General features: G+C 38.0%; 1 protein-coding gene across 2 annotated transcripts in view; it reads right to left on the bottom strand.

Annotated features, from left to right (window-relative positions):
* ARID5B (AT-rich interaction domain 5B) overlaps positions 1 to 23,933 on the bottom strand; it is a 149,032-nt gene that overhangs the window by 32,327 nt on the left and 92,772 nt on the right. The window contains exons 1-4 of one of the 2 annotated variants that reach the window (XM_024209659.2): positions 12,800 to 12,907; positions 11,298 to 11,410; positions 3,830 to 4,034; positions 1,327 to 1,379 (exon numbers count right to left, since the gene is read on the bottom strand). In XM_024209659.2, the coding sequence (XP_024065427.2) occupies positions 1,327 to 1,379; positions 3,830 to 4,034; positions 11,298 to 11,410; positions 12,800 to 12,803 (375 nt within the window). In that variant the 5' untranslated portion in view covers positions 12,804 to 12,907. Of the gene's footprint in view, positions 1 to 1,326; positions 1,380 to 3,829; positions 4,035 to 11,297; positions 11,411 to 12,799; positions 12,908 to 23,933 lie in introns of those variants that run through there. The other variant, XM_024209651.2, reaches the window with a different exon arrangement.

Here is a 23,933-nt window from a genome sequence, read left to right on the forward strand (position 1 = left end):
ACATTGCTGTGAAAATTATCTGCCTCCCTGAGCATTCTGAACATGTCACTCTCATATTCAAATCCCTTCACTGCCTTCTCTTGTGTTCTGGATCAGGTTCAAGTTTTTTGTCCTTACCTTCAGTGCATTTTACAACTTGGTGCAATTACTCATAGCTCATAATTACAGTAGATGTATATCTATGGTAGCTATTTGTGCATATATATACAGGAACATACACACTTCTGGGTGTATTTAATAAAGATGTTACATGTAGATTAATGAAAGGCAGCTAAATCATAAAAGCCAAATCAGACATTTCTATTATGAACATTAGATACTTGGTTTCACGAAATCTCCACCACACCCACCCCAGTATAGCGATGATATTAATTAATAGAACAATATGCTTTATTGTGTGGAAAGAAAGAGTGTTTAATACATTTTGGCTCAAATCAGTTTGAGTTTCTTGATTTCGTGTTTCTTGTCATTTCTCAACAGTACAGATACATCCCAGATTACTTCGTAAACAAAGCAAAAATAATTTCCCCCAACCAACTGCAGCAGGAACTGCACAACTTAATCAGATCATTGTGTGCAAAGAAAATATTTCCAATGACGACATCTTCCTATGTCAATTGGTTTTTATTACAGATGTCATCTCTATGTGCGGTATTAATGCAGCTCTTTCTTCTCATTTCAAGATTTTAATCTAAGTTTGTTGCTCTAATATTTTATTAGTTCAAAATACATGCTCTAAAATCCATGGCCATCAAATTTTCCTGTGAGCTAAAAATAAACTGCTCTTGTCAGATATGGTTAGTTGATAAAAAGTGTCAGAGACTTTTCTGAATTACTTTGATAACTTCCTGTTTATGTGGTACTGACCCTTGTCTAATAAAGGTCTTTTACACTAGCAAAAAGGAGAAGATACTGCAACATACTATCCCTTAATGGCAATACTGATTACTTTTGAAAGCCTTTAATACATTTCCCATATTAGACATGAACAGATGTCAGAGATGTTGCCAAGTGAAATTTCTTTTATGCAATCTTGGCTTGTTGTACAATAATAGCCCTTTCTCAACATGGGAAAAAATTACAGACCCAACTAATTTCCTTGACAGGGAAGAGTTACATATGTTTTCCACTTGTAGTTTTTACGACAAGTTTACAATTTTGCCAAACCTGGAACTAATTGGGACCATTTCCAAAAATGGCCCAATAAACCCACAATGTGTACAGCTATTCTAAAATGCAGTAAATGATTGTTTGCTTTTACATTTTTTTCTAACAGGGGAAAGTTAGATTGCACAATTATTCCATTTAAGTTACTTAAACACTTACTGTTTCATATCCTCCCAGTTTTTGAGCAGCTTGAAACATAGTCCAAAGGTTAACTGTTAGAGGGACAATAAGTATTTAGATAAGCATTCCATTAACCAACTTATTTCAAAGAAATGTAAATTAAACAATTATTTGAAAGAAAAATAGAAAAAATGTTCACAAACCCTGAAAAAGCTTTTGAGAAACAATTTACAAAAGGTATTTACATAATTTGAAGAGTAAATGTTACTCCTAACTATATATTTTAAAAAATTACATGTGAAGGAACACATTTAGGAGTGAAAATTACATTTAGACAGAGTTACGGAGTTTATTCTACTTTTCTAATAAGAAACACAGTATAATAGCTGCATTTTACAAGTTTCCATAACTCTGACAGTAAAAACTAGCACAAAGACTATTATTTTTTAAAAACAGTTTGAGTTATCTGTAAGAGCTGCAGCCCACGTGATATAGAGCAACCATTCACTAAACAACGCTATCTTATATCTACTGCAGCTCAGATAAGGGCCTCCATAATCAATAAACCGTAGGGCCGTGTGAGAATGCACTAATGGAGGGAGAATGCACAGACATCGTATTTGTCCTAGCACATCAGCACACATGTACAATAGACAGCCATAATTTGGTTGCAAGTGCTGGCAAGCTCAAAGGTGGGAGACAAGATAGAATTACCACTATATTTATTACTTCAGAGTTGTGGTGGCCCTGCCTTGCCTTTTGTGCACTATCAAGCACTGGCAGGGCTACATGGTGGTGGAGGTGGTGGAAGTGGTGAGAGGGGACAGAGGAAACACCTTCAATACGACCTAGCAAGAGCCACTCTTCTTTGCACTCCCTCCTGCATAATGCCTCCTTCCACATGACTGCCTCCCATCTGCCCCGAGCCGAGCAGGGCCATAATGTGATGTGTTAGTTCTTTCATTTATTTATGTGTTTTTAATTGATAGAAGGGTAACTGATGGTGATCCTGTATTAAAGACCTATACAGGATTTCAGCAACACATGGTGACTCCCAGTGGCATTCATACAAATATTTCAAGCCAGAGTCAGCAATCCTGCAGCAGATCAAAGAGGACAGAATTTGTTCACCCACAGGGGAATTCTCTGTTGTAGTGTACATACTGGTTCTCCCCTCTAACCTATTTATATTGACAATATTTACACATATCATGTCAGACAAATATAGAGCCCAGTCCTGCAAACACTTACACACGTGAGTAAATTTACTCACAGGAGTACATTTACTCATGTGCTTAAGTGCTTGCAGGACTAGGCTGGGTATTTTGGAAATAATGGCCTTTCTTATCATTTGAACTGACAGTATCTCCTGGTTTGGGGCGTGTGGGATAAAATGAAAATAAAAAAGCACTCTTCCACATAAAATGCTCAGAAAGTCTCATTGAATCCTGTGCTATTTCAAAGCTATCGAGAGCTTTGCTTAGGCCTTGGTTTAATCTGAATCAATGCATAATGCAACAAAGCTGTTCATAGTACATTAATTTTACTTCTATTTCAAGCAGCCAAAACATTGTAATCACTCAGAGTTATATAAGTTTATAATGGCTGCTAGAGGTCTGTTGCAATCAGTGCCAATTGCTATTAGGTATGTAAATTGTTATGTAAAACATACAGGTTTGACATTCTTCATCAAAATAACACATGGTTTTAATCTTTGGAGATACGTTCGAGTAAATAATATTTCAAACCATGGATTTCTCCCTTTAAAGTAATTTAAGTACCATTCAATCTATATATACATAGATATACATACATACTGTATATATAATGTGTGTGTGTATATATACATATACACACATTTATATTTAGACACACACACACACATATCCCAGGTATAGCTTTTGTTGTAAACTCTGAAACAGTCCTACTTACTATGCAATATTTATGCAGAATTTAGTTACAACTGCATCTTCTCCACCTACAATTGCTTTACAAATTGTGTCACTAAAAACTGTACATGCCAAAGCAATTCTAAACATTGTATTCTGTATTAAACAGATACAGACTATTTTTATAGTCTATGAAGTCAGTAATTTATTGCCTATAAACAAATTTTGAGGCTTAAAAATATGATCCCTTTTGTGCCTTTCTTGACCCCCTTTAAATGTCTCCCTTTAATATCTGTCTTTTCATAAAGAACATCTGGGCACAATAAATGTACGTCACATTATTAACTCAGAAGAAAGGCATTACAGATACTGCAGATTTACAAAACAGAAAACTAGAGAGTTTTCAGTATGCCTATTTCTAGTCATAATCAGTGGATTTAAACCTATAAATATCCTGCAGCAACTGCCCCAGAAGGAAGAGATGCAAATCTAGAAGTAAGAGACAGTAAAATGTCTGGACTGGAAAATGTGTAAATATAAACACAGTCACAAAACCGAAAAGGTTTTAAAATAGTCTCAGTGTATGAATGTTTTCTACAAAGAAGCCAAACAGTTCTAAAACGTCAACAAAATTTGATAAAAATTATACTTACTCTGCTTAAAACCTAAATAGGGTATTCGTTCAATGGGTGTTTTCCTTTCTTTCATGTATTTATAAAGTGCCACAAGGAAAGCCTGCTCATCAGCTCTGCACTCTTCACCCACAGCAACCTTTGATTTATCTTCACTTGAGCCCTTTTTACAGTTGCTGTTGTTACTTTTGGATTTGGGCAAAGCTGACTTAGCCTCACATTTTACCTGGAAAACGAAAAGATGTCATATCAGATCTGGGTCATTGGCTGACCTTTAATTTGCATTTAAAAGATGAACAAACTGCTCCCACACCCTTGCTTAACAAGTGTGTTCTTTAATATGAAGGCCAAACCACACAACTGAGTTGAGGGTGGTAGGAGGAAACTATTTATAGAGCTATTGCCTTGCTCTGAATCTTAGTCACAACATTTTAAAATGGCCACATATTTAAAAAACTGTTGTAACCCAACAGCAATGTTCTTTCCAGATCTGTATTTTTATGACCATCCATCACTATTCCACAGAGAGCTGCCAGCCCTCACAGACAATCAAACAACAGCAAGATGAATAACCACCCTCCTTTAGGGCTTGATGCTGTGCGCACCTGGGAGATAGTGAGCACCCTCAACTCTCACTGATTCCAGGGGGAGGTGCGGGTCTCAGTACTGCACAGGAATGCCTAGCACCTGACAGCATCATGCTCATAAAAGGCACAACTTTTTTTGTGGCCCATCAAAATATTAGGCCAAATCCTACAGGCCTTACCCAGTCAAAAGTCCCATTCCCACCAATGGCAGGTCTATATGATTTTGGACCTAAGTCAACAGGGCTTAAGAATGTGCTCAAAATTAAATACTTTGTTTAATCAGGAGGCCATTTAATGTGAGCCATTTTCTCCCTTTTCCCATGTATACCATCAGCAGCCTCCAGACACACACAATTCCCAAAACTGCCCATTTTCCTGCTGATACAGCCAATGATATTAGTGTGCCAATAAGGGAGTAAACAATATGAAACCATGTTAATTCTCCAGTATTAGAAACAAGAAAAACAAGAGAAGAATTAGACTAATCCTGCAGTCCTTATGCAGATATGACATTGCAGCCGATAAATTAAATTTCAATCCACTAATAGTTTATGTCTCTAGATAATGAAGAGTACAATGAACATTAAAAACTATTTTTGGAAGTTAGCCAACCGGGGTCATTTTATAATGTGTGATCAATACTTTTCCAGTGAATACTGGTAATAAAATGTTTCCATAACACGAGTGGAACTCTTCCTTGTGTCTTCAGAAACGGATAAGGGATATTATAAACAAATTATTTCATTTCAGTGCCTGGAGGGAACAGCATGGACTAGTAGCACAAACATTGGACTGAGAGTCAGGAACCCTTGGATTTTAATGATTGACTGGCACTGATTCACTCTGTTGTGGTGAGTTGCCAGGGTTAAGTTATTTAATCTTACTGTGACTCAGTTTCCCCTCCTGTAAAATGGGAAATTTACACACACATCTGTGTTTTGGGAATAAGTACTTTGAAGCTGAAGAGTGTTAGGCAAGTGCCATGTAGAAATAGAAAATAAACCAGAGAAGAGTCAAATTATCAAACGTTTTAGTTATGTCAAATGAAGTTATCCTACAAACACTTCTGCATTTTTCTACCATTTTTAAAAAAGCACAGGCAGGTCTCTTTTCCAAAGCATTAAAACAATGATTGAGGGCAGGATGCTTTCTTCTTCTTATGTGGGCTGAGGATGGCTGAACTGAGAGCATGAAGGAAGGAAAAGGTGGCAGTTTCCCAACATGGTCCCTGTCTTCTTGGAGAAACCTCTCTGTGCAAACTCAAGGGAATAGCCTTTTGGAGCCTTACGTCTCCACAACAAAGAATCATTGGGATTAGAAAATGGGGTTTCCCTTAGAAGATTTATTTATTTATTTAATCTATCCATCCATCCAGGTGCTTTCCCTGTATTGCTAAATATTCTCTGGTCTGATGTTAGGAAATATTCTTCCTATGATGAAATATATTGTGTTTTGCCTTTTAGTCATATTTACTGTTATTGATGAGACTTCTCTAAAGATCAAAGCCCCATTGACAGCGCAGTGAAACTAATGGAAGTCTTTTCATTAACTTCAATGGGCTTTAGATCAGGCCCTTATTTTTTTTTTTTTTTTTGGAATGCTAATTCCCTGGTTTTTTTCTACTCTGGTTACCTGGAAAATTATTTAAAGGAACCCCCATACAAAGTTGATATTCTATTATCATTATCAATGCTACGCAGCAGGCTAAGTTAGATCTTCCAGTATAATAATTTCAATAATTTCTAGGGTTTTTTAATTGAGCCATAAATTTGTTGCAGGATAAAACTTGGAATAAACATTCTCAGACTGGGAGCATTTTTAATTTTCAAAACACACTTGCTAGAAAAAAGTCCATCGGCCCATTTTCAATATGTTTTATTTTAAAATAGGGTGATACAAGCAAGTACACATAAATTATAAGTCAGAAGAAGCCTTATTCAGACAAAAGCAAATTAATGGTAAGGGAAGTTATTCTCTAGTAGACAAGAGGGGATAAAGAAAATAGGATGAAAAAAAGAAATTGGAAGTGGGGAATCTTTATGTAATACACAGCTTCCTCCACCTCACTACACAGAGCAGGGAGGTCAAAGTGTCTGCAGAACTCAAAGGAGCCAAAAATGCCAAGGAAGGGCACATAAGCAGTCTCAGATTTGATGATCCCTTAAGAAAGGCTGCAGTGTTTCATTCTCAATGTTTCACTCTCAATGTTCCAGGCACAAGCCTAGTTTCTGGAAATTCACCTCCATGAGACAGACAATATGAATTAATGATCATTGAATAATTAGGATCCACAGAGCCAAATTCTGTTCTTGATTAAACTGGTATAAATCCAGCATAACTCCACTAAAGTCACTGGAGTTGCTCCATGTTTACACTGTCATAACCAAGATCAGAAACTAATCCAAAATTCTTATCCCTCTAAACCAATGGTTTTCAACCTGTGGCCCACCGACCCCTGGGGCTCCCCAGACCATGTCTAAGATTTCCAAAGGGGTCCATATACCTCCATCCAAAATTTTTAGGGGTCCGCAAATGAAAAAAGGTTGAAAACCAGTATTCTAAACACAATCTTGGCATAAAGAGATGGACAAAGACAACAAACGGGGGAAAAAACTCTACTTGGCCACATTCTCTGCAGCATTCTTCTCAGTGGGCCTTACTGATTCTGTTATAAAACCAAAGTTATACATTTCTTCTGTAGGAGTTTAACTTCTTTTCATTATAGCCACCCTGGACAGTCTCCCCATATCTCTTTCTAAAAAATCTGAGACATTTCCTCATACCACATTTATACCAGGTGAGTGAAGGTGGAATCCCCACACACATACTTTGATGTATCCCCTTCACTATATTTGAGACCAGACTCCACCTGGATCCAGTAAACTATCAGTTACTTTCCAGATCCCTGGGAAAGTTATCCCAACCCAGTTGAACCAGCTAACAGAAGTTCATTTGCATGATTGATAATGGTTGGCCCTGGGAAAATCATTTAGCTTTTGAGTGTGTTCAGAGAACTCTAAACTCCTTCCCTGATCATTCAATTTTATAGTGAAGACTGGGATTTTCAAAGAGACTTTCAATTGGAATTGGGTGCCCAATTCCCATAGGCCTCTTTGAAAAATCCCAACCCAAAATAAAGCTTGATTCCCCTGTGGCAAAAATGACAGTCCACTGCCAACAGGACGAGGCTGAGAATAGAGAAAGTGGGTATAAGGAATGGGGAGGTGTTTCCATGACAACTCTGGAAATGTCTATCCATGTCTTTATTATATGCTCTAGCACTGGATGTATCTCACTCATGGCAAGGAGATCTTCCAATTATTGACAATGGGGACAACGCTCATGGATAAAATCTTACACTCATTTTGTTCTGACAGAGTCCACATACGCACCTCACAGTTCCCTAAAGAACCAGATTAAAGTATTTTAATTAGATAACGTTGGAGATCTAAGAATAACTCTTCAGGTCTGATAGTGTGCCAGACCACCTGTGACTTTAGGAAGAGCATATGCTGATAACATAAACGTATTTCCCAGCCCTTGCCACACAAAAGAAGTGAGAAACTGATTTCAGTATTTGCACTAGGGGATGTTGTAATGAGTACATTCATTTAGGGAACAGTTTCCATGTTTAACAAATTAATCCTTCCACCTCTTGGAACTGGCAGATCAGACCATTTTAACAAATCTTATAACCCATTTTTATAGACGTTGAATGGGAACTTCTATGGCAGCACAACGCCAAGAAAACAGGCTGGTTTAGTTTCAGATGTGGTTAGGTTCGCACTATACCCAAAAATTGTGGAAATCTGTCCAGTAAGGATGACATATGAAATATTAAAGCCTCGGGATTCTTGGGAAAGTTTAGGCCACTGTTCATAAAAGAGAGAGTTTGAGATATTTCTTCCCACCTGGGATGAAATCCTGGCTCCATTGAAGTTATACGGGAAAACTTCAGCGAGGGCAGGATTTTACCCCTTGTATCTTTCAATCCAAGGATACTCCTAGTTGGTGTAAGGTGGACAACAAGGGCAGCACAAAGATCAAATGCAAGAGCAGGCACATTGCCTGGTGGAGGTGTGGGTTTCCCAGTACAGAACTCTCAAACCCTGGACTGTTGATATAGTGCTGTAATTCAGTTTTTAAAAGGCTGACTGAACTGGAATTTATTCAGAACTGAAACCAAATCAAATACCTTTGTGTGTCAAGTAATAGAAAAAGTCCACACTCTTGTTTGCTCATAGTTAAGATAAACAAGCTTAATGAAAACTAGAGCTGTAATGGCTTTGAAAGCTTTTTAATCACTCAGTGACAGCTAAGAACATGAAGTTTAGCAAGTGGTTATTACTATGTGGTCTGAGCTGGTCTTGTACATAATCCTGACAGGATCAAAACCTCAATGTTCAAAATCCCAGCACTTTTCCCATTTACCTCACCTGTGGGGCTCCAGATACGAGAGAGCTGACAGGCCACTACCTCCCTCAGCAAAAGCCATCTTCCCTAGGAAAATGTCCATTTGCTAATAACAGCAGTCAACAATGGATGCCCTGCATCAGTGTAGAAAATGGTGTAACTACTAGTTACAGGTAAGTGTAGGTGAGACAAAACCATTTCCAACACCATTACCAAAAACATTATTGTGACTGACACTGAAAGTGGTTTTGTCCCATCCACACTAGCAGTTAAACCATTTTCAACACTGGTTTAGGTGGACCCGTTGACAGCTATAGTTAGATATGGGCACATTTCCTAGGACAGAAGGCGGGGGGGAAATCTTCAGGGGAACCCAACCTGGATCCAAATGTGACATCTGTGTTACCCAAGCATCCGACAGTAATGGTGAGAAACTGGGATGGTTTCAACCGTTTCCACAAAGAAGACACAAAGTGCTAGGCAAAGACTCAAACAGCTTAAAGTTCAATAAGCTTGTGTTTGAGTCACTCTGATTTGCTGGGCACGCATCCAGTGTTGAATAAAATATACACTCAGTCCTACAACACATATTCATGTGAAGAGTCCCAGTGAAGTCAGTGGGACTACAGGCATGTATAAGATTTTCAGCATCAGGGCCTATATCATTAACACTGTTATTTTTATAATGAAATACAATTGGACAGGATAATGAATATTACTAATGTCTGCACAGTGACGAGCACAGTGTGGCTAGATAAACAGGTAGATATTTCTTCTTATATGAAATATTCTTACGTTTGATGAGTAATAGCATCCACATTGATAGAATAGTGATAATCAGATAAGGTGGGTTTTAGAAAATTACCTACATACACATTGTATACAGTATAGACCATAATTACTTGTATGGTGCTACCTTCTGTTGTGCTTAGAAAATGCAGTCCATGATGTGCTTTGCAGTACAGTGCTGTAACCCGCAAAGCATGGGCAATTTAGCCAAATTGGAATATTTGCATTGCAGGCTTTGCAAATTTGTATATATCTAAAGCTACAAAGTTCTGACAAAGTCCTAGAATATTTTTAAGGGTCCTGAAAGTCAAAACATCAGGATCCAGTTCCTTTTAATTGATGTCTGGGCATAACAGGGCACACAAAGGAGAGTAATGCTGATTTAAGGACAGTTTCATCATTAACTTTGAATTTCTTTGCTGTCATCAATTTATGACATGATTTTAACATAACTGAAAGCTGGGGAGTAGGGTTTACCCTCCTATGGGTAACAGAGAATACAATACTTTCACTTGACCTCTTTAACCCCGTAATCTCCCCAGGACATGAAGCATGTAAAACAAAAAAGAATTTGGATGGCTCTGTAGAGGTTCACTGTATTTCCCAAAGAGAGATTCACAACAATGGGAATTCCTTTCAGATGCACATCCATAGAATTTGCTGAAATGTAAAATTCAAGGAGTTGGCATGGAAATTAAATCTACGCACAACTACTTGGTCAATATTTAGAGTATCATAGTGACAGAATTTGTGCTGCAATAAGTACGAGCCTATTGGTATGTCCCTCTCTAACTTTCTGTCTTTGCATCTTACAACTTGGCCCTGACAATTTGCTCTCAAATTTAACTTGCCATAAATGTCTTGAAGGAGCCTTTAGTGCAAATTATTTTTTTTAAGAGAAAACCAAACTCATATTTAAACCACACAAACACACACACACCGAACAAAATACAAAGTAAATTAATCTACAGAAAATTAGTTTTAAAATAATGTTAGCAGATGGACTGAAACCCACAAAAGCCTAAGAGTTAAGCCTAAAATTACAGACTGACAGTACAACCTTCACTCACGATGTGTAGCTAGGTACCGCAGCCAATATAGTTCACTATGTAAGAACATATACTATTCAAAGACCCCTGGAATGTCTAGGCACAACAGCATGTGTTAAAGATCCAGTCCAGACTTTTTGCTTTCATTCTGAATTTCCTTCTTTGCCTTCCTTTTAAATCAGAACCTTAACATTTCTCCTCTAATGGACTTTTTTTGCTTCTTGGAAATCATTATTTAGAGACAGCTCTCATTTCAGACTCTGTTTATCTTCAAATGTATATTTAGAATTACACTGTAATGGTGAGAATGGCCCTACTGGTTTATTTTTAATATGAAGATACTGTCACAAACTATTTTGTGTGTCACAGAAGGTGAAAACTAGCACTAGATGCCATAAAAGCTTAATTACTGCCCTTTTCCCAGCCAGCCCATAGCCTTAGATTTTGAATAATTAGGTTCTGGGTGATTATTGCTGTTAGTAACTTCTAAAGTGGAGGCAGTCTAAAGTAAAAAATACAACTTCTTGAAAAGAATCTGCACTTATTTATATGAAAAAATTATACTCTAAATTTGAAACAGTCTATTAGACAACAAAGAGGACTGTATCTTAAAAAAAAGTGTAGTTAAGAGAATACTGCTAAAAGATTTACCTTGGCAACAGCTTTGCTTTCAGAATTATTGTTGGAATCTTTAACACCATTTAATGAATCTCTTCTCTGTGGGCATGGCTTCTTTTTGCGTGGTCTGCCTTTAAGATTTGGCGCTGAAAATTAATTGAGAACAATTTGAGCATATTCTCTTATACAGGATTTTTAACAGCTGAAAGCATAATAAATCATTCCAATAAAATCAGTCACAGATATGTACACATCTATCTATAAAAAAGCTCATTATGAGGTTCTCATCCTCTATGGGTTACATCTTGATATACTGTACTATACATTTCTCTATCATATCTCTCAAGGTGTATATGTTATATTTTAACATATCTAATTAATATAAAGTCAAGCATTTGGCTCCAAAGAACACTTCCAGAAAGTGCAAGTATTTCTGCATGGTATCAGAAGACCAAAATAGAACATCGATACAGAACTTTGCATTAATCAGCATGATGAATCTATTTTATCCAAAGTGTAAGTACTAAGTGGTGTTTTAAATATTTGAAAATATCGGTCATTCAGAAGAGTTTTGAAATCTTAAAATTCCCAACAAATATAATGAGTTTTAATACAATATGTTATTCCTATCAAAGTTCTTTCGTTAAGAAAAAACCCCGAACTATTTCTAGAAGTACAAAAGTATTAACATAATTGATTGATGGTTTCATAAAACATAATTGTTAGATACAATACATCTAAATTAAAATGAATGACTTCCAGTTTTATCCAATACTTAAGATGTTTTGGTAAGATAGCTATGAAATACCATACTGAATAAAGCCTGGCCATTCTGAGCTATATTTAGAAAACTAGTATATAGGTCATACAAGAGAAAAAAATATCAAACTTCTCTTTCAATTGTTATAGCACAAGACCCCTTATAACCCACATACAGAAATAAAAGGCAAAGCAGATGCTTTGTTCAATATTAAAAACGTCCTGCATATGCTTTCAAATTTAAATCAGTCTAAGTCACTAGACAACTCCAGCAACATTAAAAATGATAAACAATCATTAACTAATGACTATACTGGAGAAGATAATTTGCTTTAAACCTTTAATTTCTAGGTAACCATTGTTTTCATTACTTCAAGGGATGATTATAACAATGTCAGAAATCTAAACACCACAAACCTCTTGAGTGTCTTCTAATTGTTTCTAATCTTACATTTGTTACACAGTAAGCCAGTGATTTCAGGACATTTTACATTTTAATCAGTTTGCAAACACAATAAAGGGTGCTACTTTGATTTTATACTTTGAATAACAGTGTCATTTTTGGTCTGTTTAGGAAAAGAAAAAAAAAAAGATAGCAGTCCTAGGTTTAAAACGAGAAGTCCAAAAAACATCCTTTTTTTGTTTCAGTACTGACACACTGTAAAACATCCTCTGAAGCACATTCTGCTTATTGAAAAGTACCAGAGAAAGCAATGCTGAAATTGTCCTCCGAGGCTAACATGCAAAATCAAACAAAAAGATAAAGAAATTATTACCCATTCCAGTCGACAAACATCTGTCAGATTTATATCTGTACTCATAAATGCTACAGCATGTGACTGCACACTACATCCCTGGAAGTCTCGACTTGGTGTGGATGTCAGTCTTACACAAAATGAGCTCTAAGAGTATTTGCTCTGTGCTTACAAATCCCCTCCCCCAGCTACTCCATTACTCATATAAACACAGATGAGTGACTAGCACAGAGTGTGGGATGAACTCGCTGGACTTCAGCTTTTGCTGCCAGGCTGCCAGTTAGTGCCTTACTATCCCACCTTATTTATAACTGTAGCTTGTGTTTTCATCTTAATTGTTTTGCTGATCCTGACTTCTTGTATACTGTTGGGACATCATATTGAGTTCTACAAATCCTAAGCTACACATAGTCTTCAGCCAAGGTGTTAATATCTTGTTTAAAAGACACTGTGTAAAAAAAAAAAAAAGTTTCCTCAAATTATAACAACTTGGCACAAGCACTAAAATGTTAATGACAACTGTAGAATTAATGGATCAAATTAATCCCTGGCACAATTCTATTGAAGTAATTAGAATTACAGGGATGAATTTTAGCCCAATATAGTTTTATTTGAACCACTTTTTATTTATTTATTTATTTATTTATTTATTTAGAAAGAAAGAAAGAAAGAAACAAGCAGGACTAGTTCAAGGCTTGATGTCTTTCAAACACATTTTTTATCCTGAGTTTTAGCGTTGTACTTTGTTTCACACTAAAAACACTCCTAATGTTTTGTTAAAAGCTTTAAACGCAAAAAAAAAGCATTTGTTACTAAAATTCCAGGTATACTGAGCTTGCATATAAATACAGTTTGAATTGGAAGATTAAATGGCAGGAGTTAAACAAAACTGTTATAAAATCAGTTTTTTTGCATTGTTTCAGTTGCTACGGAGTCACAGCAGAAAAATGGCTCTTTCTAGAATGCTCTAGAACTACCTCACATATGACATACTAGCATTTTACATCTAATTCAAATACACAAGTAACGGAAAAGCGTCAATATAAATTAATACTGACAATAGCCTTTCATTCTGATGGCTTAGGAGAAGGCATTTGCCTCTAAGATCCACTCCATAAAAGAAAATATTTGAAATATTTCCATTCACACTTGGAACATATACATTAACTTTTGCTCCCAAATCCATTACAGATAAAGATATTGTTCTAACACTGTTTAAATTTCAAATATATCCATTTTGTGCTCTTGAGCAGTGATAATTGACTGAAGCTGAGCGAATAATTCATAACAAATCATGTATTTGACTAATTTAGCCTCCTTTTCGGCTTGTGGCATGTTCATGAGCAAACTGCTATTTCCTTGAAGTTGTTTATTCATAGTTATTTCTATTGCAGATTTTAAAAATACTCTGCAGTTTGATTATGAACAGTTTTCTGAGAGAATTGGATATTTAAGATGTGTTAGCTGGTTGTGACTGATCAGATAATTCACACAATTTTTTTTCCTGATCCCTGACTGGATGAGAAATTTTGGCATGAATACTCACGTATATATGTGAATGGGAAATTTGGTTTCTGGGAATACTCGCGCACATGGTTTTGAAATTTACTTTCTGCAAATATTTATGCCAGTGAGATCTGATAACTTGAGTGGTCACAGAAGTCAACACGAGCAAAACAAATGAAAGTGAAACTTTGAACAAATAGTTAAAGAAAACTGATGGCACTTATTTGTGACCATTCTAATCAATGTGACCTGCCTTCTGTCCAAAAATGAATCTGGGAGGCTTGAAATACTATCAGTTTAAATAAAGCCCATTTTTGCTGTAAACTTTACAACATATTCCTCTTTATCTACCTGGCTGTGTGTTATTCTCTCCTCCTTTAGCTAAGGGAAGGGAGCAAACTCAGACACTGAAATGCCACTCGAACCCTTGGCAGAGTGCAGCGCACACGCATCAGTATGGTGTAATATATCTTAAGGGCTGAAAGGTGCTTGGAACCTCTCAGGAAGTGCACACCACAATGAACCCTGAACACACAGCCCAAATCCAAGGGCTTTAGTTTCAGCTCTGTACTAAGTTTCAACGTCACTGTACTAAGTTGTGAGATTTTCAAATTGGGATCTAGGCAGATTCTTTCTTAAAGCTAGGGTGACCGGATAGCAAGTGTGAAAAATCGGGACGGGGGTGGGGGGTTATAGGCACCTATATAAGACAAAGCCCCAAATATCAGGACTGTCCCTATAAAATTGGGACATCTGGTCACCCTACTTAAAGCCCTTAGCTTCTGCACACTTGGAATCCAATTCAAACTTCAGTTACAAATAAAATGTATTCCATCAGGTCATTCTCATTCCCATCAACAATTCCATACCACTGGAGATCTCTGCTACACAGGGTCAGGCATTAGGAAAATAGATGTGCTGAAGTTCAGGATGCATGTGCATTGACAGTGCTGTGTGGTAAAACTTGCATAGCACCTGCTCACAATATGAAAGGTTCGAACCTGCTTGTTTAGGCCTTGATTCAGCAAGGTACTTAAGCATATGCCTTTCTTTTATGCATGTGAGTACCCCCCACTGAAGTCAATGAGATTACTCATGTGCTTAAAAGTGGACCCTGGTCTTCAAGATTAAAGTTTATTTCAAGTTTAGTAGTTCATCAAGAGGATTAAATTCACTTACAAAACGTGTATATATAAAAAGAAGTTACCTTCACAGTTACAATTGTGACTCAGACAGGAATCTAAAACAGAGCAGGGAAAGACTGCACTGGAGAATGCTACTTCAACTGCCAAGGTCTGCCAGATATTTCAGGTATGTCCAGGTAAAACACACCCAACTGTGCTGCAAACTGTAGCAGGCATGAGCTAACATTCCATAGATTTCACTGGTGTGCTAATGGGCAATGGCCACACAGATGAAGTAAAGTACCCATGGCAAAAGTTTTAACACCTTAGATCTATTACTTTCACATGCATTTAATAATTTTGCTGGCCACTTTTGCTAAATTAACAGAGAGAAAGGGGGCCTAATTCATCACTCTGTTATGCCATTTTGCAGCAGTGTGATTTCATTAACTGAGTGGAGAACCAGACCATTGTTTCTTAAAATCTGATTTTCTCCCTCACAACCCATCTGCTCTTCCTACTTGGTCATGCAATGAAGTCATAACACTGGCCAGAAGTCTGATGCCATGGACACAGGATTATGACTACACTGCAGAATCAAGCAAGAGGTGCAGATGAAGAAAGGTCTAATTCAAACACAAATATTTGTAATAGTAAAACAATAAAAGGGAAGTATAAGAAATTACTGACAAAGTAAATGGTATATGTATAGTATGAATGATCTTGTTTTTCAGTTCACTACTTCCTGGTAGTAAAGTCCTGTATTCCTGATTAGATGAAAAAGCATGAAATGGAAATAGCATGAATGTCAACAGTTACACAAGCCATGATGACAACCATCCCTTGACAACTCTCCCCATACAGGAAAACAGCTTATTGCCACTTTAGCTGTAAATTCTCAGAAGAAATTATTTATAGGGATCTGCTCAGAGATGGGAACACTTTTTTCCTGTGTGTGAGGCGGGATGAGATTTGGCAGCACAGTAAAAATCATACACACAGATTGCGAGAGAGTATTTCACGCAGTTTGATATCAGAGGTCAGTGCCTATGGGAAGATCATGGATACTTAACTCACGTGATCAAAAATTTTGCCACATGGCAGGAAACAAAAAGACAGCAAGTCATTCACTGACTCTGGGGTGGGGAAGCAGAGAATGTGGACTACTTATCTCCTTGCCATTGAGTGGAGAAGGAATGCACTCCAGGGGACATTCATCTCCACTTATTGCTTTCTCCTTCCTTTGGAGTTAATGTTAGGAAGGGAGATGGTTTTCATTCCCACCAGAGTCTCTACTGGGGTCCTGCCAGTAGAGGCTCCTGACGAGAAGCTCTCTATAGTCACATCCCCCATCTTCCGGAGCCATACCCATCCACTTTTTGTGCTGCACTGGCAAACTCCTTCCATAATGACAATCAAACAAAAGAAACATCGCACAATTCAGCTCTTGGTAAGTTTATCGGTGCAAAAGGAAACGTTATGTTCATAAATTTCTGACACTTTTTTCCTCTGTCCAAAATGCACACAAAACCACGTTTTAAAAAGAAAATTAGGAGTTAGTCCTTATCACGACTAACTAGCTCTTGGTATCTTGAAAATAAGATTTAAACATTCTGTCCTTCTAGCTAGCCCACCTCCTTCCAGACTTTGGCTGAACATTATATAGCTTTAGAAAATAAATCACAACAAATGCCACAAGAGTTTTTATTACATAGACAGACTACAATTGCCCCATATTATATGTGGCACAACAAAAGAGGGCCAAATTATCTGATGGTGTAAACTGGCATAGCTTCATTGACTTCACCTAAAAATTTGGCCCAGCGTCTGTTAGGCCCAAAGCTGACTTCTAATAGAACTGCCACAGACTGTTATGATACACATCAAAGCTCCAAAGTTCCTGTTACCGTGAGTGAAATATATGTGGCCCTGTGCTCTGCCTCCTTCCACATCCTTATGAGGGTGCAGTGCATAGGGGAGCAAAATGGTAGAAAAAAATATATGTTGGATCCTCCAAATGGAGGACAGTACTACAGGCTGCTCCCTCCACATGGTCACCTCTCTCCCTCCCACTATTCAGAAAAAGGAGACCTGGTAAGGGTGTAAGAGAAGCCACACTTAGCAGCATGTTCTCAGGAGAACCATAGAAAAAGGGGGGCATCAAGTTAAGGCTGATCAAAGCAGCATGATCATTCCTGTGTGCCCTGAGACCTTTACTCCCCCCTGCCCAGAAGGCCACAGATTGGGCCAACACCCAATGACAACACACTTCCTGGCCCTGCTGTACTGTAATAGCTGATGGGGACTGCAGAGGGAAAGTCCCTTTGCATGTCTGGCCAGGAAACTGCAGGGTCAGAGGCGGAGCCACAGATCCCCTACCTCCATTGGCCCAACCCACTGTAACACTGCAAGTTCATCAGACTAAAAGAAGAAAGCATCAGGTTCATACCTCACAGAGCCATGGGCTTCATTGTGTTAATTTGTTCCTCCCCATGCGTGTTTGCACATAAGGGAAAGTACCGGCCATGGATTTTAAGAATTATTAAATAGCATATTTGAACTTTGGAACAATTATAATGTATTCAGTAAATGCTATGCACCAAAGGACTGTTTCTCTCTATATACTGAGGAAACAGAGCTATGATACGATTATGTACTACATTTATGTAATGTTAAAATTCTGAGCCTTATACAAACCAGACTAGTACACACCTAAGCTCTCAATCTTTCATTTCCTCACAGCACATCCCGAAGATACTGGAGAGATCTCATGGCACCATGTGGGTACAGCCGCGCTAGAGTGTAGGTACAGACAAAGGGATGGCAGCATGCCAGCCTTGGTGTTGGCCTGACTGGGTTTTGTAGGATAGTGTTACAGTTTAAAATATTTTTGGACATTGATTATAATCACAAGTCCAACTAGTTGAATCCTCGTGATAATACTGTTCTCTGGATTCATGTATTTTGACTGACATAAAAGACGTGTTGTTATAGGGAGGGTGAGAAAAAGCGGCTTTTGCTCAGTTGAGATCCAGCAACACTGGCATTGTGTCAAAATTGGTGCTGCAGCCAAGAGTCTTTAATGAGAGTGGAATGTATTACCTCATTTGTCATACCTGGATCACTTACGCATGCTAAGTCCAAAATAACCTTGGACTTTGCTGGCTGCTCAACAAACCATGTAAGTAAACAGTCCTGTAGTAATGCCTAAAACATGTACCCTTTCTTGATCACTCTACATTACTTATTCTAGCAAATGTCTAAGCAATTGTAATGCCCATGATCAAAGTCCCAGACTTTTTCAGGGCTCTCTGATCTGCATAACTATTTCCTGATATGACTTTTCATCCTGGCCTCTAGGTCTTAACTGTTTCTCAGAAACACTTAAAAAGAACAAAAAAGCCTATCACCATTTCCTTAAAAGAGGAGTGTGCTGGGGTAGCTGTTCTGCATTTCTGCTTCTAACTTGTAGTGCCATACTGCTTCCTGCGGCTTGCGGAATTTATTTCCTTGTTATTGTTTTGTGGAAGGATTGGAATGGAGGAGAAGCAACGGTACTTTTGCCTACAGCAAAGATGATTAGCCATACCAATATAGAAACCAAGTGACTTTGTAATAATATTGAGGGCCACAGTCAAATAAGGGGAGGAGGAAGATTTGGACATCCGGCATGGGACTGAAGGGGTGATTTAAAACTGAACGTTGCAAAGTTCTCAGATGCACTCAAGCCTTGAATCCCAGAAACCCCCAGGGCTGATCAAGCATGCCTGAAGGGGGCAGACAGTCACACACAGAGTAGCCTGGCAAAACCCCTAGCTCTTGGCTGAAGAATATTATTACATGTTGCACCTTTTAAAACATAATTACTAGAAAGCCAACCACCTTACTAAAGAAGGATCCCTATCATTCACCCCTCATACAAGGGAGCTTCTAGCATCCTACAGTATCTAAAAGAGAAGAATGAACATATTGCTGTATTTAGGTGAAGTCTCAAAAGCTAGCCTAGGATTAGATTATCTCCGATGCTATTTTGGACGCATAGCTGCCTCCTTGACTTCCTCCTCTTCTTGGCCTTCTCTTTTTATATCTCTCACCTCATCTCCAGTCCCTGTTCCACATCCCAAGTTACAGGTTTTGCATTTAATTTTTGAAAAGTTCATGTATTAGCTCCTGCCTCCTGGAAGCAGCACCCACTGCACACAGATTGATAAAAGCACAGCTTCTGATGAGCTGAGCCCATGTCAGGAGGAGAGGGCGAGCAGTCAGCACACAGCACGGCGTTGTGCAGATGGGGGTGAAATGAAAGTGGACCACAACACAAGGCAAAGGCTCAAATGTCAGGCTAAGGTGGAAAATCAGACCCTAGTTTAGAAAAATCTCAATCATTTTAATTTGGGGAAACTTTTCTATAAACCAAGATACAGGGCCCCATCCTGCCCCCCACCCCACCCGCCATGGAAATCAATGGCAAACTCCTACTGATTTCAGTGGGAGCCAGACTCGGCTCCTACCTTTTTCAATATAGAGATTAATATTAACCCTTCTAACACAACCTTCAGAACAATATTTCCCTTTATAACAGGATAACTGCTATTGCTATAAACACTAGTCAATATTTGTGTATGTATCTGTACACACACACACACACACACACACACACACGCACACACACAGACTCAAGATAGACATATTCTGAGTCTCCAAAAGTTTTTAATACTAAAGTATTATTTTCATGTTTTTCTAATCCAAGGACTTGCTCATTCTTTTCTGTAATTTATATACACTGTGGACTTATAATGGAACATGTCAGAATAAATCTGAAAACTATTGTGGACTCGATATCCTTGAGAGAGGCACTAAACATCTGAACAATTTTCTAACTCATAAGTATACAGAGTGTACTTGTGTAACCATTTCTAAAGGTTTTGTTTTGGAAATGAGATATTCTATTCTCAATGTGGAGAAAATCAATTTGCTGCCTCTCTAAAGAAAACATTCCTCATTTGGAAATAAGTGGAACAGACACTTTTTTGTGGGGATTAATATGGAGACATTTGACTTGTTGCAGATTGAATTTGGGTTTCCCTTTCCCCCTCCCCAGACTACGACTTAAAAAAAAGCAAAGACCACCATTGTGTCGATGACTATTTTAATTATTTTGTTAAAAATAGAAACACTGGATGTATTGCACATATCATACTAGATAATTAAGGGCCTGATTTTGCAGAAGACTGAATGTTTTCAAATTCCACTGAACACAATACAAATTGAAGGCACTGAACTGTGCAGGATCAGGCGCTTGGACTAATTTTCTTCTCTGCTATATGGCTAGAGTTCAAAACTTTTGCTATAAAGGCTTCTTGCTTACTTTTCGCTATGTTAGTATTTAAGCAAGGGGTGAGTTTTTGGAATATTCACAACAAGAAGATGGACATTAAAGGTTAAGGCCCTGATTCAACAAAGCACTGAAGCACACACCTAACTAGCATGTAGGTAGTTCTATTGGACTTCACTGGGACTAGTCACCATGCTTAAAGTTAAGCACATGTTTAACAGCCTTGCTGAATTGAATCCTACATCCAGTCCAATAGGATTACATTTGTGAGGAAGGGGAGCAGGATTTAGCCCACAAAGAAGAAGCTATCAGACTTAATTATAAAGTAGGGCATGTCTGGACTGTGGTAGAGTATCTGACCCTTGTTCATTAAAGTTTTTCTTTCCCCCAATGTGAAACTGACTTTTAGCCTCCACACCCACAAACTTCAATGGACACTTCTGTATGTTGCCTCCAATTACAGTGGACTCTGAACTTGGTATCAGACAAAACTGTATGCAGATCACAGCACTTGCAAAAGAAAATCTGACTCTTTAGAATATTCTGTGTTAAAAACCAGGGCAAAAGGGTGAACAGGAACAACTGATTATGTAATAGCCAAGACAAAAGGACTGCAAACACAGCAGCGACAAGTGACAGTGCACTGCAAACCCATGTAAATCAACTAATCTCATCCAAACTGGGCAAAACACACAATGTACCAATAGCAACTAACTTCTCATTAGGAACCTTTACAAAATAAAAGACAAACAAGAACATACAGCACATGTTAAGGAGGTTTTCCTGGCAGCATTTCCTTCTATTCCTGACAAAAACTAGCATTCATTAAACTGCTCTCTAGCAGAGTCAGCACTACTCAATGAAGACATGACCTACATACCTTGATAATAAGATAGCTGCATACCCAATCATTCCCACACAGATAGAAAGATTAGACAGATTGGATGAGCTGACAGACAGGTAAGAAATGGGCATTGTATAAGAACCTAAATAGATACATAGAGATTCACACAAGAGGAGTAAAAAGGAATGTTTCTAGGAACCTTGGTTTTGGGATTGATAGTGAGAGCTATGAAGCCATGAACACCTTACTGCTCGCATGTGGAAATGACAAATAAGTTATTTAAGCCCATTATTGCATTACCCATTTGTATCACATCACTGTGGCAAGTAAAACTGCTTTACTTTAAACATAAGAATGCTATGGGTTCAGTTTCTCCCTTTCCTTTTCTCAGCACCCTACCACTGCACTGGGATGTCATTATAATTTGCTAGAGACACTCACATTGGATGAGGACGCAAGCAGCGAGATTAGCAGGAACTATGGTGTGTACTCCGTTCTTGAGATCTACATGTAACTTCCATTAGAATGAATAGGGCGAAAGGAAATCAGGTGGAAAATGCACCCAGACAGCAAGGGTGGGATTTTCCAAAGGGCTCAGCCTTGGCCTAACCCTGCCCCTATTGAAGTCATTGGGTTACTGGTGAACATTCTACTCTAGGTGCACAGTATCTCCACTGTGCAACATTGTGAGCAACTGAAAAATTATTATTGGGGCCGCAATGATCACAATTTTTCTCTAGCTGCTTTACGAGCCGAGTTCTAAAAAATGTGTCTATTTATGTGAGTTCATGCTGGTGGCACCATCATTCCGCCTTCTTTTCAGCAATTTTCCAGACCCACATTTCTTTCCAGTAATCTTTCTATATCTAGATATGTATATGACCCTCTTACGATAGCAGTGGTTCTCAACCAGGGGTATGTGTAACCCTGGGGGTACATCAACTCATCTAGATATTTGCCTAGCTTTACGACAGGCTGCATAAAAGCACTAGCTAAGTCAGTACAAACTAAAATTTCATACAGACAATGACTTGTTTATACTGCTCTATATACTATACGCTGAAATATAAGTACAGTATTTATATCCCAACTGATTTATTTTATAATTATATGGTACAAATTAGAAAGTAAGCAATTTTTCCATAATAGTGTGCTGTGACCTTTTTGTATTTTTATGTCTGATTTTGTAAACAAGTAGTTTTTAAGTGAGGTGAAACTTGGGGTATACAAGACGAATCAGACTCCTGAAAGGGGTACAGGAATCTGGAAAGGTTGAGAACCACTGTCCGATAGTATCCCTACACCTAACAAGTATTCTGAGTTAGAAATAACAATCCCTCACCCTCTCTTTGTATCGTCCCATCCAGTAGGAGATGGATCTTCATTAGTTTATAGGAGTTTTGTTTGTATGTATGTGGGTAAGTGAATGAGTGAGTCTGCACATTGTGTGTGCTCATAGTTGATATATTTATTGAGGGAGAGCCACGTCAAAGAAATTAGTTTTGTATTTTCAGTTCAGAAAGCAGAGAGGACCACAGTCATTCTTATCTCTTGCAGGAATGATTTCAATAGTCCAGGTCCAGCTCCTGTTACAGTTTGTGTCCCATTCTCATAAGCCTCCCTTGGCAGTTTTATCGAGCCCCTGTAGCATAGCTGTCATGAGAGGCCATGGTCACAGAATGAGAAATTATCTTTCAGGTAGCTAGAGCTTTGAATAGCATAACAGAGACCTTGAATTGGGTCTGCATTCCTGAGGATTCAGACTTGGAGCAGGGCAGAGCACTGGGGTGATGTGTCCACAGTGACCTGAGTTACTCAGCAAATGGGAAACTGTATTTTTCACCAGCTGGAGCTTTTTCAGGGAGTGCAAGAATGGAAATAGTAACCATAGTCCTCACCATAACACCTGAGAGGTTTGGTTTTAAATATAACAGCCCTGATGGTAATCTCATTTACACTAGTGTAAACACACTGAGTTCAGCTTAATTATTCCCAATTTACACAGGTGTAAATAAGATCAGAATCAGGCCCATCTTAAGCACTTAAACAAAAACCTATATACAGTGAAATATTATTCTTTACATTTTAGTAACATAGAGCAAGTTTTAACATTAACTGTGAAGATGGTTGTGTAATGTTCTTTTGCTGTCAGTGTTGGTTCTTAGGAAATTATCTGGGTGGATTAAACAGAAACACTATTAAACAGTTTACACATTTCCATGTGTTTCTGATGTCTAACTATAGCCGTGTTTGTCTTCATCTACAAAACTGTTTTATACCACATGGTATGCATATTTCAGCATCCAGCATTATTAACTCATGACCAACTGTCAGTTGATCATTATC

This window comes from Terrapene carolina, unplaced genomic scaffold (assembly GCF_002925995.2).
Source record: "Terrapene carolina triunguis isolate 2854851 unplaced genomic scaffold, T_m_triunguis-2.0 Scaffold95, whole genome shotgun sequence".
Taxonomy (NCBI): domain Eukaryota; kingdom Metazoa; phylum Chordata; order Testudines; family Emydidae; genus Terrapene; species Terrapene triunguis.